The sequence below is a fragment of the Eptesicus fuscus genome, chromosome 13 (assembly GCF_027574615.1).
Source record: "Eptesicus fuscus isolate TK198812 chromosome 13, DD_ASM_mEF_20220401, whole genome shotgun sequence".
NCBI lineage: Eukaryota > Metazoa > Chordata > Mammalia > Chiroptera > Vespertilionidae > Eptesicus > Eptesicus fuscus.
In genome coordinates, this window is record NC_072485.1 from 27,290,521 (window position 1) to 27,306,614 (window position 16,094).

General features: G+C 38.8%; 1 protein-coding gene, 1 non-coding gene and 1 pseudogene across 3 annotated transcripts in view; 1 reads left to right on the forward strand and 2 right to left on the reverse strand.

The window, feature by feature from the left end:
* Positions 1-1,337: 1,337 nt before the first annotated feature.
* Positions 1,338-1,445, forward strand: LOC114229763 (U6 spliceosomal RNA). The gene has a single exon (XR_003615699.2). It is a non-coding gene; the product is annotated as a U6 spliceosomal RNA (small nuclear RNA).
* A 3,633-nt stretch (positions 1,446-5,078) lies between these two features.
* LOC129151235 (sestrin-1-like) lies at positions 5,079-6,737 on the reverse strand (annotated as a pseudogene).
* Positions 6,738-10,490: 3,753 nt separating this feature from the next.
* LOC103296988 (Putative N-acetylated-alpha-linked acidic dipeptidase) overlaps positions 10,491-16,094 on the reverse strand; it is a 57,718-nt gene continuing 52,114 nt past the window's right edge. The window contains exons 16-19 of one of the 2 annotated variants that reach the window (XM_008153609.3): positions 14,783-15,047; positions 14,435-14,516; positions 12,842-12,934; positions 10,491-10,731 (exon numbers count right to left, since the gene is read on the reverse strand). In XM_008153609.3, the coding sequence (XP_008151831.2) occupies positions 10,542-10,731; positions 12,842-12,934; positions 14,435-14,516; positions 14,783-15,047 (630 nt within the window). In that variant the 3' untranslated portion in view covers positions 10,491-10,541. The remainder of the gene's footprint in view (positions 10,732-12,841; positions 12,935-14,434; positions 14,517-14,782; positions 15,048-16,094) is intronic. The other variant, XM_054724895.1, reaches the window with a different exon arrangement.

Genomic DNA, 16,094 nt, shown 5'->3' on the forward strand with positions numbered 1-16,094 from the left:
CCTCTTTGCTGCTTTGTGTGCCACAAAGAACTAACTCCTCCTCAGAGCTGTTGACAGAGTCAGCTCTGGCCTTTCTTGCTAGGGAAGCCAGGCTCCTGAGTGGGATGCTGGTTTTGAAATCTGGCTTCTCTGACACTTGTCTGCAATGAGGGCAGCGCATTGGAATCTGGGCCGCATCACAGCTAAGGCACAGGCAGGGATGGCAAAAACTGTGTCACAGTCTGAGGTGACCGGATCTAGGAAGTAGTTCATACAGATGGAGCAGGTGAGTTCCCTCAGTAAGCCTGGCAAGGTGTGTGACTCCATGTTTCTGAAACTGAAATAAAAGAAAGACAGACAGAATGAGAAAAGGAGATACATGAAGTGATTCTTCCTCCCAGATGAGAAAAAAAAAAAAAAAGACCTTTGGATAAAAGTATGTCTGCTTGAGTTCTATCTACCTATTAACTTGGTATCTAATCTACACTTTAATTTAACTCCAATAAAAACCCATACACACATTGGGTTTATGGTAAGATATAAATGAGAAAATGAGACAAGAGTCTTCAGCATGCTTTTTGTTTAAAATAAACAATGATCTGGGCCTTGTCTGGTAGGCTCAATTAGTTAGAGCGCCATCCCGACACGCCAAGGTTTGGGGTTTGATCCCTGGTCAGGGTATATAAAAGAATCAACCAAGGTATGAATAAATAAGTAGAACAACATATCGATGTTTCACTTTCTCTATCCCTCTTCCTCTCTTTCTCTAAAATTTATGATTTTTTAAAAAAAAATAAAATAAAATAAACCATGATCGCAATCATACCTCACTTATTGTTTGGTTCACTAGTGCATATACAGACTATAAATTAATGAACCAGTTTCTCTATTTTTGTCTCTCTGATTCCATGACTTTAAATAAACACACCCTTAATATCTATGCAATAGTTTCTATGTGCCCCAATCAAACCGACTCAGTTAAACTATACTGGTTCAGTTTAGTCAAAGTGTTGATCATGTGTGATCAAAGTGAGAAACATTGATCAGCTGCCTCCTGCACACTCCCGACTGGGGATGTGTCCGAAACCAAGGTACATGCCCTTGACCAGAATCAAACCTGGGACCCTTGTGTCCGCAGGCTGACGCTCTATCCACTGAGCCAAACCGGTTAGGGCTAGAAAATCATTTTTAACAGAGGTGCATGTTATTTGTATTTTCTTGACAACTATCACAAGTTAACAAATCAGTGATGCCCCGGCCATGCAATTTATTCCCCTAAATGATCAAATCTTTGGGAATTTATCTCCAATTTTATAAAAGTAATCTGACTTTTCATAAATATCTAAATAAAACTCACCTTGTGCTGTCTTTCGCACACATATACTAATATTGGAACGATACAGAGAAGATTAGCATGGCCCCTGGGCAAGGATGACATACAAATTCGTGAAACATTCCATATTTTTTAAACGTATTTTATTGATTTTTTACAGAGAGGAAGAGAGAAGGATAGAGAGTTAGAAACATCAATGAGAGAGAAACATCAGTTGCTTCCTGCACACCTCCTACTGGGGATGTGCCCACCCACAACTAAGGTACATGCCCTTGACCTGCATAGAACCTGGGACCTTTCAGTCCACAGGCTGATGCTCTATCCACTGAGCCAAACCAGTTAGGGCACATTCCATATTTTTAAGTGAATGAATGAATGAATGAATGAATGACTAAAACTCACCTTTTAAAAACTATTGAAAAACAAATTTTCAAAGCCATCAAAGCCCACATATCCCAGAAAGAGTTGAAGTAGCTGCCCTCTTAATCAGTTTATAGAAATGTAAATTAACCTAAGGTTCATTAACCAGGAATGGCACTTCACACAATGTTTCCTGAGGAGACCAAGGAAAAGAAAAGGAATAGTGCATATCCTATTAAGGTACATGTACATGTGTATATGAGGACATTTACTAAGTTAATTCTGGGAAATGCCTCAAATATTTCTCATTATGTTGCCAGTCATTTACATAACGTATAGAGAAAGAAATGTCTACTGTTCTAATTTTGTAGACCATATCAAGTAATTATGTGGGCAGTCTGTTCCATGGTGCTGTCCCTTAGAGGGACTTGTCCAACCTTCCCTTGCAATATTATTTCCCAGATTTGTGATTATGTCACATAGCATTTTAAAATTCTATAACCTGGGCCCTGCAATCTTATTCCTTCTTTAAATAATAAATACAGAAGCTAGGCCATCCTAACTAAGTTTTGCTAGGTAGCATAGTAACTACAACAACATGTAAAGATAAAAATATAAAAAGTGAAATCTAATAGGATGTTGATAAAAGGTATTATTTATTAGGCTTAAAAAGATTCCAATATTTCAAATATCAGAGAGTTTGGAAATAAAAAACAAAAGGACCAAAAGTTAGTTTCAAAAGAACACTAATGCTCTTTAGTGCCCCGAGTTTCCCTTGCACCAAGTGAGTAAAAAGGGACCTTCAATTGACCTCACATGGCAGGGTGGGGACAGGGTGGAGACAGGCTGGGGATGCTGTGAGAATCCAGGGCTGAAGCAGCACACAGCCCTTTGAACTAGAACAAGGATTTTAACATGATCAGTGCAAGGCTCCTTTCATAGTTTGGCACCTTCACACCCTGAGCAGAGTGGCCTGACTTTGCTATTAGCAGCCACTGATGAATTCCAGCTGACATCAGTATGATTAGAGGAAAGAGTTTTAGCAGAAGGTGAACGAGTTACAAAATTGCTTTCAGGACTCTTTGGGCATCTAGAGATAGATGTGAACAGATACTTAGGCAAAGCAGCCCCCATCAGACTCTCGTGGTCATCTGCTTTTCAGCTGACAGGAGCCACTGTGACAGGAAGATGCAGAACAGACCCAGATCCTAAGCCAGTTATGAACCTGGCGTCCTCAATATGCTGGTAGCAACAGCCTGAAGGCAGGAGCTTCAAGTTCTGTCAGGACTGGGTTTCAGGTGAACTTTCGAAAATATGTTAAGGCATCTTCAGATGCTATTTCATATCTCTTCAGAGCACAGTAAATTCTAGCATTTGCATAGATAGCTATGCAAATACTGCTCACTAGCATACTTTGGATGCAATGGAAAATATTTCAGAGGTTTTACTGGGTCAAATGGGAGTTCAATTTTTAATTTGTTTGTGGAAACTCCAGTAACTCCACTCTTAAGAATATATCCCAAGAAACATGAAACACCAATGAGAAAGAACATATGTACCACTATGTTCATAGCAGCACAATTTACAATAGCTAAGATTTGGAAACAGCCTAAGTGCCCACCAGCAGATGAATGGATTAGATGGGTGGTACACCTACACAATGGAATAGTATGCTGTTGTACAATAGAAAGAACTCTTACCATTTGCAACAGCATGGATGGACTTAGAGAGCATTATGCTAATTGATATAAGCCGATCAGAAAAAGATAAATATCACATGATCTCACTCATTTGTGGAATATAATGAACAACATAAACAGATGAACAAAAATAGATCTAGAGACACAGAAACATCGAACAGACCATCAAACCTAAGAGGGAAAGCAAGGGAGTTTGGGCGGGGGGTAAGGGGCAGTTGAGGAGGAAGATCAACCAAAGAACTTGTACGCATATCAGCATAACCAATGGACACAGACAATGTATCGGGGTGAAGGCCAGGGCTGGGGGCAGGTACAGTCTGGGAGAGGACAACAGGGCGAAAAGGGGACATATGTAATACTTTCAACAATATATTTCAGAGGTTCTCACAAAACCCACCATAGCGATAGCTTTTGTAACATATGTTTTTCAAGGAATATGTTCATAATCATTTAAATTGTCAATTGCATAGGCACAATATTGTTCATAAAATCCTCATATTACTTCATTAATATTTGCCTTCTTATTATTGATCTTATGTTCTTGATTCGAACACCTTCTTTTTCTCTGATGTTTATCAATTAATTTATTTATTTACTTTAAATTTTTATTTTTTTGGAGAAAAGTTATTCTTTATTGAAAAATACCAATAATACTGACAGACTTCAAAAGCAGCTCAGGCTTCCAGAATACAAAGTACTCAACACATATTTTTCAAACCTGTTTGCATTTCAAACAAACAACATTTTTGTAAATCACGTTTAATAACCTGATTGAAATTATTTTCCAGCTTTATTACTTACGGAGTGCACACCTTTAAAGTGGGGTCAATGAGGGGGGCAGGAGCAGAATGCACCCGGGCTGTGCAGCAGACTATAGCCACATTTCCCACAACTCCCGGGAGGCAACAAAAACACTGCACAAGATAGCTGCCCTCCAGTGTCAGGGGATCTTGAGAAACAGCATGTCAAGAGATAGCCAGCTTTTCTTAATTTACACATTTTCATTTACATTTAAGATTGCTTTATGAAGGAAATCTTTAAGAATGACAGTGTAATTAATGTCATCCAATAACTGAATTTAAAAAAACTATACTGAAAGAATTGAACTGTTACCATCAAAACAGTCTTTGCTGAGCTATGAGTAATAATTCTATGCTTTTTTAGATGCAACAAAATTAATACATCTGCAAGTTTAATTTGAAACCACAAAAATTATGTATGTAGGCTCAGATAGTAGCAGCGTTCACTTTATTACTAATAGCTTAACTGAATAGTCACTCTATTCATTCCACCAGCAGGAATAGCAGCACCAAGACCTAAAATTGTTTGTGTAAAAAGCCTTATGTCATTTTCCAAGTCCCATTCTTTGCAGGCTCCAATTCTTGTTATCTTATTTAAAACAGAAAAGCAACAGTGTTTGGAGAGCTACTATTTGCTGTATTAAAACAGTCATACAGCATCTTGTACTTCAGAAAGCAAAATACTGTGAACGACAACCCTTCTTCACAGCTCTAAACTTGAAGCTGCCAAGCATTCTCTGCTCGTGCTAACAATGGTATTTCCACAGTAAAATAGCAGAATCTAAAGGAATCATGGCACAATGGATTTCTGAATTCTTTTATCTACCATTGGTCCTGGGGCTTAGAAAATTTCTCTTGTAGACTATATCTGCTGATTATTCCATCATCTTTAATGAAGGAAAGGCATCAGGTCATATAGCCCGTACTGGCTCTCAGAGCATAAAGGAGTTCGGCTTGCCTCCTAGCTTCTGTAAGAAGCAGATTAACATGGACCTTCTCGCAGTGCTTGAACTGCCTCCAGACGCTATCATACATTCCTTTGGTAACCTTTTCAGGAGTGCAAACAATAGTTTTGATATAAACTTTAAAGCTATGACCAAAAGCTTGTTAATTTCACCATAGCCATAGTCATCATATCTTATTCCAAACATGCAGTGAATATAGTTCTAACTAGCCTGTCTGAGCATTGAGGTATCAACATCTTTGTGCATTGCCATTGTATTATAAATAAGATGTAAGCAATGTTAAATTTTTTATCAATCAACTGTCCCACATCTGGATAAAGGCGATTTACCAAAGAATAACCATGGTCTTCCCAGCAATAGTCCTGGACTCGAAATGTTGGAACATGCATCCCATGTCTAGAGAAATCCTTATAGCCATAACTAGTGTCCTCAAAGTGATGAGATATATCTCTTGCTCATGTAACTTCATCATCATCTGAAGAGAAGACAAACATGCTCTCTCTTTTTGCTATTTCAAAACGCAAGGCCATCTCTTCCTGACTTGCCTCTTCTTCATCTGGACATTCCTGGAATTGCCTCATCTTTTCCATGAGGGCTTTGACCTCAAAGAAGGAATCACTTATCAAAACATTTCCTGCTGTGATTGCATTTGTAATGTCACAGCTGCAGTAGTTATTAACAGAAGGAGGTCTGAATGTGTGGCCACCATCACAGTGAATTTCTGGACTGATTCCACAGCCAAATGTGAACGAGGCAAGAGAATGACAGTGTGAGTAGAACTACTGCATGTACCAGTTCTGCAGGGACCAGCTGTGCTTTCCAGCTTTTAAAGGTCGCTCAATGTGTTCTTTAGTAATAAGCCAAGGTCTATGGGCTAACAATTTGTTCAGTTCTCCTGACTTTTGTAGTTTTTGAGGAGCATTCTCTAAGGCATTAAGCCACTTGGAGTCCCCACCAACATGAAGGAAATCATTTACATGGAGGTTCACTAAGTAGGAGCACTGATGTCTTGCTGCAGCCGTTATTCCAATGTAGTGCGGGTCATGCAGGGGTAATGGCCCGGCCATTTGCCGTAGATAGTGTTGAGTTTTTAAGGAACTTTCCAAATACTGTGGGTGAAAAACCATCACTAATGTAATGTTATCCAAAGGACCCAAAGCAACAAAACAATCTGCAAATAAAGCATGCATTTGTGTGTCTTCTTTTCTGGGATAAATCTCCTTTTCTGGGATAAATCTGCTTGGTGCGTGTCCCAGTGGTCCAGGAATTCTAATTCCAAGTTCCTGGACGCTCTTCAAAATAAACTCGCTTTTCTCTCTTACATCTTTACAGGGAAACCTCTTAGAAAGCATAAGCAGATGAGCAAGAAGCTTCTTCAACCCATCCAAAGAACCAGCATCTGAAAGCCCGTCTGATGGACGGTAAGGTGTCTCTTTCACCGAACGAAGATACTCAGTTTTTCTCACAATGACCTGCCTAATGTTTTCCAGTGCCGTCTCTCTAGTAGTTGAATCTCTACTGCACAGCCCATCCCATCTCACTTCATTCTCTCCTTCAGCCATGACATTTGGAGATTTTTCTTTGCAGTCTTCAGTTACCTTTCAGCATGTGCCCAAAAGCACTTTATATTTTTTAAACGAGAAATGTAAGAATAGGGTCAGAGAAATCGAATCTTCATGAAAACATAAGTCCTGGTGACATGTGGAACCAGAGTGTCTTTTCTATAGGGAACTGCAAGCTAGAGCTCACCCTATCCTACAAGAAGGGGCAGTCTTTTCTGATCAGACTCAAAAACCAAAGTTGGAAAGTTGAAACCTTGCAGTGCTGGCTTTGCTGGACAGTGAAGAGTTCGCCTGGGTCTTGTGGGGTCAGCGGATATTCTCATGCAGAGGAGCTGTCAAATCCGTGCTCTTCCCAAAAAGGCTGGTACCAGTGGAGTGCCCTCCAGCCATTAGGGGTTTTGTCTAGCAGCCACCAGGCTCTTGGGAGCGTTCCTGCCCCGCCCTCCTCCGCACCAGGCCCCGCCCTCCCCGTGCCTTGGCAGTGGCCCAATGCTGGCTGGAAGCAAGGGGAAGGCTAGCAGACCCTGGGTTGCTGGCTGCTGCGGCCCAAAGATCCAGGCGCTCCCAGGGGGCGGCAGCCTCCAGCAGTCGCGGTCTTGGCAGCCACTTAGAAGGAAAGCATCTCCCGCCCAGTAGCTGCCAGCCCCTTGGGCAGATGCCTTTTCTTTTCCGACGTCTGCGTCCTCGCCCACCGCCCGCTAATCCAGAGGGAAGCCCAGCTGCCCTGCAATTGCCCAGCACTGGGTTGTGCTGTGGAGCTGGCAGAGGCCCTGGGCCAGAGGCACAGAGCCTGTCCCTTCGCCCAGCCCCATCCTGATGTTTATCAATTTAATTGATCTATACAAAGAGCCAATTTTTGATGATTTCATTTATTGTATTTTTTTCAATTTCAGTATTTTCTGATTATTATTTTATTCCTAATTTAATTGACACAAATTTGCTTTTCTTTCTTTTTTTTTTATTGATTTCAGAGAGGAAGGTAGAATAAGAGAGATAGAGAAACAATGTAGAGAATTATTGATAGGCTGCCTCCTGCAAGTCCCACCTGCAAGTCCCACATACAACCAAGGCATGTGCCCTGACCAGGAATCCAACTGTGACTTCCTGGTTCATAGGTCAACACTCAACCACTGAGCGATGCTGGCCAGGCAAAATTGCTTTGCTTTATCTCTTGGAGATAGGCTTTTCTTCTTTTATAATATGTCTATTTAGTACCCCACATTTTTCTCTTATTTGAGCATCTAGAGATGTTGCAAATGGCGCTCACCTTGTTTCATTACAACTAAAAATTTTGTTTGGATGCATTTTTAATTTTACTCAATTAAAACTATTTCCAACATATACTTCCATCATAGTTTTGTCTATTTATTTATTTATTTATTTATTTATTTATTTATTTATTTATTTATTTATTTATTTGCTTTGCCTGGTAATAACTTTAATTCTATCTTATGGTTGTGACTGAATTTAAAGGGTAGAGGTCTTAACAGTATACATTTTCATTCTATACTCTTTGTGGCTTGGCTTTATGTCCTTATTCCTTTTATGTTTTTTCTCCTAAGTTAAACATTACACACACAGACACACTAACACATACACACAGACACATAGACCTACACACTCACCCTTATGGGTCAGACTTGGAATTGAATTATTAATATTGAACTTATTGATTTAAAGTGTCTTTATGTTAGTTATGGTTACACTTTGTTATATTTTTAAAAAATATATTCTCTGTATGCTCTAAAATATTTACTTGTTTGCATTCACTTTGTGATTTTTTCCAATTTTTAGGTTTAGTAGGTTATCTAGACTTATTCATCTACAGTCCCATTTTCTTCTGATTTTATGGTTCACATTCAATGGTTATTATCTCTGGAAATAATTATTCCATTTAAAGATATTTTGGATGGAATGCTCCAAATTAAATCTAAGTTACCTATTAAAATATAAATAGTAATTTGCTAAAAAATAAGTATATATTTTGGAATAAACATAAATTGAGTTTAAATTATTTGAAAATTCCGTATTTGGCTTTTCAAATTGATTTCTTCACAAATAGCCCAAACCATTTATTGAACACCCAGAAAGATCTGTCTTACTCAAGTAAATGTAGTGGACAATGCCTCAATTGAAATGAGAAATCAGAGTGATTGGCCCTAGTAACCAGAGTTGAAATTCTATCTATATTTGTCTTTATAAGCTTTCCTTGGCTGGTTTTGTTGTCATGTCTCTGGAAGACAATTCCCTGTCACCAGCGCCCACAGTGGTCTAGAGTCAGGTTTCTGGAGAGTTCTGGGGTCGATTTACAGCAAGTTCTGCTAGTGCAGCTCCACAGCTACTTCTCTAATATTCGGGAGGATCACGGTGGGGCAAGACTCTTCATTGGCTGCTCCATCTCAGACCTACGATAGTGGCCATTCCTTGTATCCGCTATTCTCTTCTCTTGGAGTACTCTTTCCCTTTTACTAGACGGTACCTCATTGCTGCAGTGTTGTTAAGACCAATCATTCTTTAGAGTCACTCTCCCTATTGATGTTTCTGTATCTTGCCTGGGCCTTGGCTCATAAATGTAATATTCACGCAAGTGTATGCTCTGTGTCAGTGAGATCTAGTGAACTACAGCCACAATAATGCATAGGTCAGCCTCCCAAGGTTAGTGAAAAGACTCAAGACCTAGAATAATGCACATGGTATAATTTTATTTATTATAAAAAGCTCAAAAAATACACAAAGCCAAAAACACATACACGATCTAGCCATGCGTGATAAAATTATAAATAATGGGAAACAGCAACAAAATTCAAGAAAGTAGGTATCTCTGCCAGGAGAGAAAGGCACACCAGGCAACAGCACATGGTGAGGAACAAGGATCATGGCAATGTTCCTTTTATTCGTATGGTTATTCAGTTCGGACGGGTTACAAGTGTTATTTTCTTTATTATTTTTCACTACAAATGTTGTCTAGTTCATGTGATAAGACAGTATCCTCTCAGCCTTGGGGGCCAGGCAGGGCTTGAGGCCTCTGACTTAGTTCAGCCTTATGAATTTTCCCGTGTGCTCTTACACAAACATGTCTTTCTTCTTTTTCTTTCTTTCTTTTCTTTCTTTCCTTCTCTCTTTCTCTCTTTCTTTCTTTCTTTTTCTTTCTTTCTTTCTTTCTTCCTTCCTTTCCTTCCTTCCCTTCCTTTCCTTCCTTCCTTCCTTCCTTCCTTCCTTCCTTCCTTCCTTCCTTCCTTCCTTCCTTCCTTCCTTCCTTCCTTCCTTCCTTCCTTCCTTCCTTCCTTCCTTCCTTCGTTCTTACCCAAGGATATTTTTCCATTGACTTTTAGAGAGAGTGGAAGGTAGTGAGGGAGAAGAAGGGAAGAGAGAGAGAGAGAGATCTGAGAAGGGTACATCAATTTGTTGCCTCCCACACACACCTGGGCCAGGGCCTGGATAGAACCTGCAACCCAGGTATGAGCCCTTGAGTGAGACCCTTCATTGCTCAGGCCAAAGCTCTAACCCTGCAGCCATACAGGCCAGGGCCAAACTGATGTTATCTTTGTGTGCAATGCCAGGAGTAGGTTTGGAAGTGCTGAATTAGACTTGATTCCCTGATAATGCCACATAAGTCTTGACATATTAGGCTGTTCGCCTTCATTTTAACACATCCTTCGATTCCAGGATAACCTATTGTAACTAGAGAATAAAAATCGGCTATCTCTCTGTTTTGATCCATAGGGAGAAGGAAATAAATACCAAGATACACACAACTTTAGTTTTTAGTTTTATAATACAGCCATGAGGATTCTTTCTGAGCAACAGATACCAACTCAACTTGTGTTCTCCACAGCAGCGCCTCAGGCCACTGCTCTCAGCGTTCCTGCTGCAGCCTGCACAGTGAAGGCAGCTACAGAAATCTGTCTCTTCACCTCTCCCCAGGCCTTGGAAGGGTCCATTTTGCTTTCAATATCAAACAGAGCATCATAAATCCCTGGGAATGACTCTCCTGCGTACTTATTGTGGCTGCTTGGTGCATAGATGACATGCCTGTTGGTAAAAAATAGTTTACTATCTGTTAGTAAACTATCACATAATTCTGGTTCACATAATTCTAATTTTATGGTTTCAGTAAGCCACATTCAACTTCCAAGTTCAACTACCTCCAAAGACCAGTCTTCGGAATGACTGTGCATTAATTAGCTATATTTATCTTTAAAAAGACAAAGTGGTTCTGAGCAACAAAAATAACAACAATATCAAAAACAGCTTGTCACCTACGATGGGCCACACTTGACAGAATTCACCTATAATTTTACAAGGCTTAAAAATAAACTCTAAAATACTTAATATTAGTACTTCAAAGAAGGGGGAATGAGGCCTGATCAGTCTTAAGGCACATGGCAAAAGAGTGCTGACTTTTCACCATTCCATTCTATCCCCTGAAGTGCAGCAAAACTCTATTATGAAAGTGCTATTTGTGACCAGTCAACTTCCTATTTTGTTTTTCCTCCTCTTTAAAATGAAGCCATGCAAACATGTTAGAATGCCCAGCTTAAAGTATGAGGAATCATTAAAAACAGTTCTGTAATCTTCAACCAGACCTAGGCAGAAGGAGATGTTTTGCTGAGAGTTATGTCAGTTTGTATAATAGCCCTGGCCGGAAAGAACAAGTAAAAAGTAAAGAACAGCCGGCCAGCATGGCTCAGTGGTTGAGAGTCCACCTATGAACCCAGATGTCACAGTTCAATTCCAGGTCAGGGCACATGCCCAGGTTTCAGGCTGGATCCCCATTGATGAGCATGCAGGAGACGCCTATCAATGATTCTCTCCCATCATTGATCTCTCTCTCTCTCTCTCTCTCTCTCTCTCTCTCTCTCTCTCTCTCTCCCCTCCCCCCCCCACCCCCTTGCTTTCTGAAATATATTTTAAGAAGAAAAGAGGCACAATAATTCCCCTCTATCCCCTGAAATGTAGCAGAACTCTGATTATTGAAGTCCTATTTGTGAGCAACCAACTTGCTATTTTGCTTTCCCTCCTCTTTAAAAAAGAAGCCAGGCAAACGTGTGTGAATGCCTAGCTACTCGTAAAAGCATGAGGAATCATTAAAAACAGGTCTGCCTTGCCCAGCCAGCATATCTCAGTGGTTCAGTGGTTGAGCATTGCGACCTATGAACCAGGAAGTCACGATTCCATTCCCAGTCAGGGCACATGCCCAGGGTGCAGGTTTGATCTGATCCCTAGTGTGGGGCATGCAGGAAGCAGCCAATCAATGATTCTCTCTCATTAGTGATGTTTCTAGCTCTCCCTCTCCTTTCTTCTCTGAAATCAATAAAACAAACAAACAAAAAAACAGTTCTGCCTCCTGCATAATCATCCCACCATAGGAGAACCAGTCACCCTGTTTGGATAATGCCCTCACTGCCAATTCCAATCCTTTGATAATCCCTACAGAAAGATTGGGCCATTTCTAACTGTCAATAATTAATTCATTCTGCAATACTTATTAGTAAGACCAACCTGGGGACAGAAATAACTACATCCATCAAAAATAGAAAGAAAAAAAATGTCAATATTAGAAGAGTAAATTAATGTTATATATTGTATAAATTTAATTATAAATACAGGGATGGGCATAAGTAGGTTTACAGTTGTGAGTACATGAAACACAGTTTATTATTATATTATTACTAGTGGCCTGGTGCACAAAATTTGTGCATGGGGTGGGGGTGTGTGTTCAAAACTGCTTTTGCCCAACCCTGTATATATTCATTATGTCTTATGTGTATATATATATGTATAAAAACACAAATACATTTAAAATGAGAGAAGGGCTAAAATTATACACATCAAGATACAAATACAATTTTATGTCTAACTGATGGAAAAGGGGAGATTTTTATTTTCTCCTTGGGACTTTCTGGGTCTTCTAAGTTTCTTATAATGAACATATATTCTTTTACTAGTATAATCAGAAACAAGACACTAAGAAAAAACATACATAGTGATCATATGTCATATAAAAAAGAAACAGTATAGTCCCCATATGCTGCATGTATTTTAACTTTTTCTATTTGCTTGCAAAAAATCAATTATGATCATTTTTTCTACAGTGCAAAAAACAGAAATGGAATTTTAATGAGTCATTTCCCCCCCTTACCTATAGAAAGGCCTGTCTGGTAGCCCTAAAGGATCAATAAATGCTCGTTCCAGAAACATCAGTTGGTCATTCATCATTCTCAATAACATTAGGCTGAAAAGGAAATGAATACAGTTATAACAACATGAAAATGAGTGCACTACCTAGCAAACAAAAAATTTAGAACAAAACTGAACAATGCAAATATATTTTAAATCCTTATACTTTCCCATTAAGAACAATAATGTAGTTACATTTTTAAAAGTTTATAAAATACTATTTTGATGAGGCTTATAAAACCACAAAAATAGTTATGTGTGCTAATGGGAAAAAATGACAGTAACTTTTAATTATATTGAAATAACAATTAATTGATAAACCCGGGTATTCAAACACAGGCAAGACTTTTTGTGGTTGTTGTTCTTACATTTTGCTGTAGTATTTCTGTTTCTTGAATCTTCTTCTTTTTTAAAAAAAATATATTTTATTGATTTTTTTACAAAGAGGAAGGGAGAAGGAGAGCGAGTTAGAAACATTGATGAGTGAGAAACATCAATCAGCTGCCTCCTGCACCCCCCCCCCCCCCCACACACACACCACCAGGGATGTGCCTGCAACCAAGGTACATGCCCCTGACTGGAATCGAACCTGGGACCCTTGAGTCCGCAGGCCAATGCTCTATCCACTGAGCCAAACAGGTTAGGGTGAATCTTTTTCTTAAGGAGTCACAGGTTTGAAAGAAAAAATACAACCTTATATATATCACTATGTTATTTTTGGACTATCTACTCTGATCTTTCTATGTATTAATTTTTAAGATTTTTTTATTGATTTTCAGAGAGAAAAGAAGAGGGAAAGGAAGAGGGAAACATCAACCAGCTGCCTTCTGCTACTGGGGATGAAGCACTAAACCTGGGCATATGCCCTGACTTGGAATCAAACCAACAGCCTTTTAGTTCATGGGACTATGCTTAATCCACTGAACAACTGGCCCTGGCTCTTTCAATGTATTCTTGCATCAATCCCCGAGGATTTGATATGTGTATCATTGTAATATGTTTAATATAAAGATATATTCACCTTCAAATTTCTACCTTAAAAAAAACTCCTTAATGTTTTCACATTATTTATTTCCCATTTTAAAAATCTGTTAAAATTACATTTCATTTTTGTGACTTTATACAGAATTAATCCAAAAATGATGGCTTTACAATATTTGTTATTCCAGATAAATAGAATTTTTCCATGTGGAAGTGGAAGAAAATAACTCTTTGCGGAGGTAATGACTTTAAGGAGAGGGAGGAAGAAGGTGTATTCAGGAATAAGAGTCTGGCTGAAGTCTGATGGAGAGATACTGAAAGCACAAGAGAGAAAGCTGGAGAAAGCTTTGATCAGGCGGTGGAGGCCCTTCAATGGTCAGCTGGGGACTTTGCACTAATGAGTTGGCAGTGAAGGAGGCATCAGCATTTCTCAGCAGCACAGTTGCCACTCAGGATGTCAGAAGTGGGTCTTTCTTTGAGAGATATGGCAGCCTATATGCTTAGAGTGAAGGGACAGAAGCAGCAAAAACTTGCAAAGATATTTTAACACCAAACTCCTTGATGTAGCACATACTTGTTTTCATCCAAGTTTTGCAGTTTCTCGCTGAACTTAGAAGCAATTTCTGTAAAGTTCTTCACTGCAGAAAAGAGTGAGTCTGAAAGAGAAATTGGGACCTAATGGTATTGCTATAACTGAAGCAAAGAGAAAAATAGTGTAAGCTGTTCTTTGTATTTTACAAGGTATTAACATTTTGTATATTTCCAGATAAGCACAAGTGAGGAAAAATGCATTCATAGACATAAAGAAAATATTTGATCATATAGAACAACAATAAATGAAAAATGGACCTCAGGCATGTCATCATATTTTAGAGATTAACAGAAACATACAGATAATGAATTCTGAAAATGTATAGCATACCAAAGGACACACTATATGTTTTCATTTCTTGTGGATGTTTCATTGAAATGTTGTAGATTTTCTCAGCATACTTTCTTAAAACCATGGCATAATCTCGACAGTCAAAAGGGAGCACGGCAGAATTGGCTAGTTCAAATACCATCCCTCCTCGAACCTGGGCCACGGCATGGTGATACTTAAAAGTTGGATCATAAAACTTTTCCACCAATTCATAAGTTTCATAAACACTGTGATACAGTGGATAGCTGCTGAATTTGTTTATTGCCTACAAAAGAAAAGCAAATAACAAAATATATCTCTTGTAAGATAGTTTATCATAAAATACATATTTACTATTAATATTAATTAGGCTATTTTGGTCAGTAATGAATATAGGAAAGTATTTAAGTATTTCAATAAGCCACTCATTAACAGGTTAATAGAACATGAAAACCTGTCCCAAGTTTTGACTACAGTAAACCCTCAATTTTATGGATCTTGATTTAACGGACTTTGGATTTAATGGACAAAATTTCCTGTCCCTATGTGATATGTGAAAATTAATATCCTGTTCATTTTAAAACGCTTTTGCCCTAGATTTGCTTATAATTAAATTAACAGGTGAATTTTTTGTTATTAAGTCACTGTTAACAAATTTTAAACATGGGGCATATGTTGAAAAAAAAAAAAAGCCCTGTAGCAATTTCGCTAACATAAAGAAATATTACATATATACAACTATAGTCTACATATTTAAGTCCAAGTGTCACCACTCGTAAATAATGTTTGAGGAATGATGAGTATGTGATCACACCACATCCCACACATTAATTGGTTCTGTTGTCACTGGCCTGATTTGTACAGCAGTTTTAAACTTGCTGGCCGATTTTTCATGTACACTAAGCCACCCCCCAGCCTGGTGCATTTGTTTGCTCGTGGTGAATGGTGAATGCACGCATTTATGAGAGCTATTCAGTATAAATTCAAAATTAATAGTGTCTCTCTCACATCAATGTTTCGCTCTCTCTCCTAACCTCACTCCCTCCCACTCGCTAAGAAAAAAAGAGAAGATACTAAAAATATTCTTTTAAAAAGTATCAGAGACAAAGGAACTGGGATCAAATGGCCCAAAATCTCAATAGCAATCCTCAAGGCTGGAAAACAATGAAGCCATGAATTCAAATTTCTCAGGGTAGAGAATCTTCAACCGAAAATCGATGCCCAGACAAACTACCGAAGAACTGTGTGTGGCATAGATAATGTTTTCAGACATGCATGGTCTTTAGCTTTCATACACCTTTTTTAAGAAGTGCCTGAAGGATGTGCTTCAAAA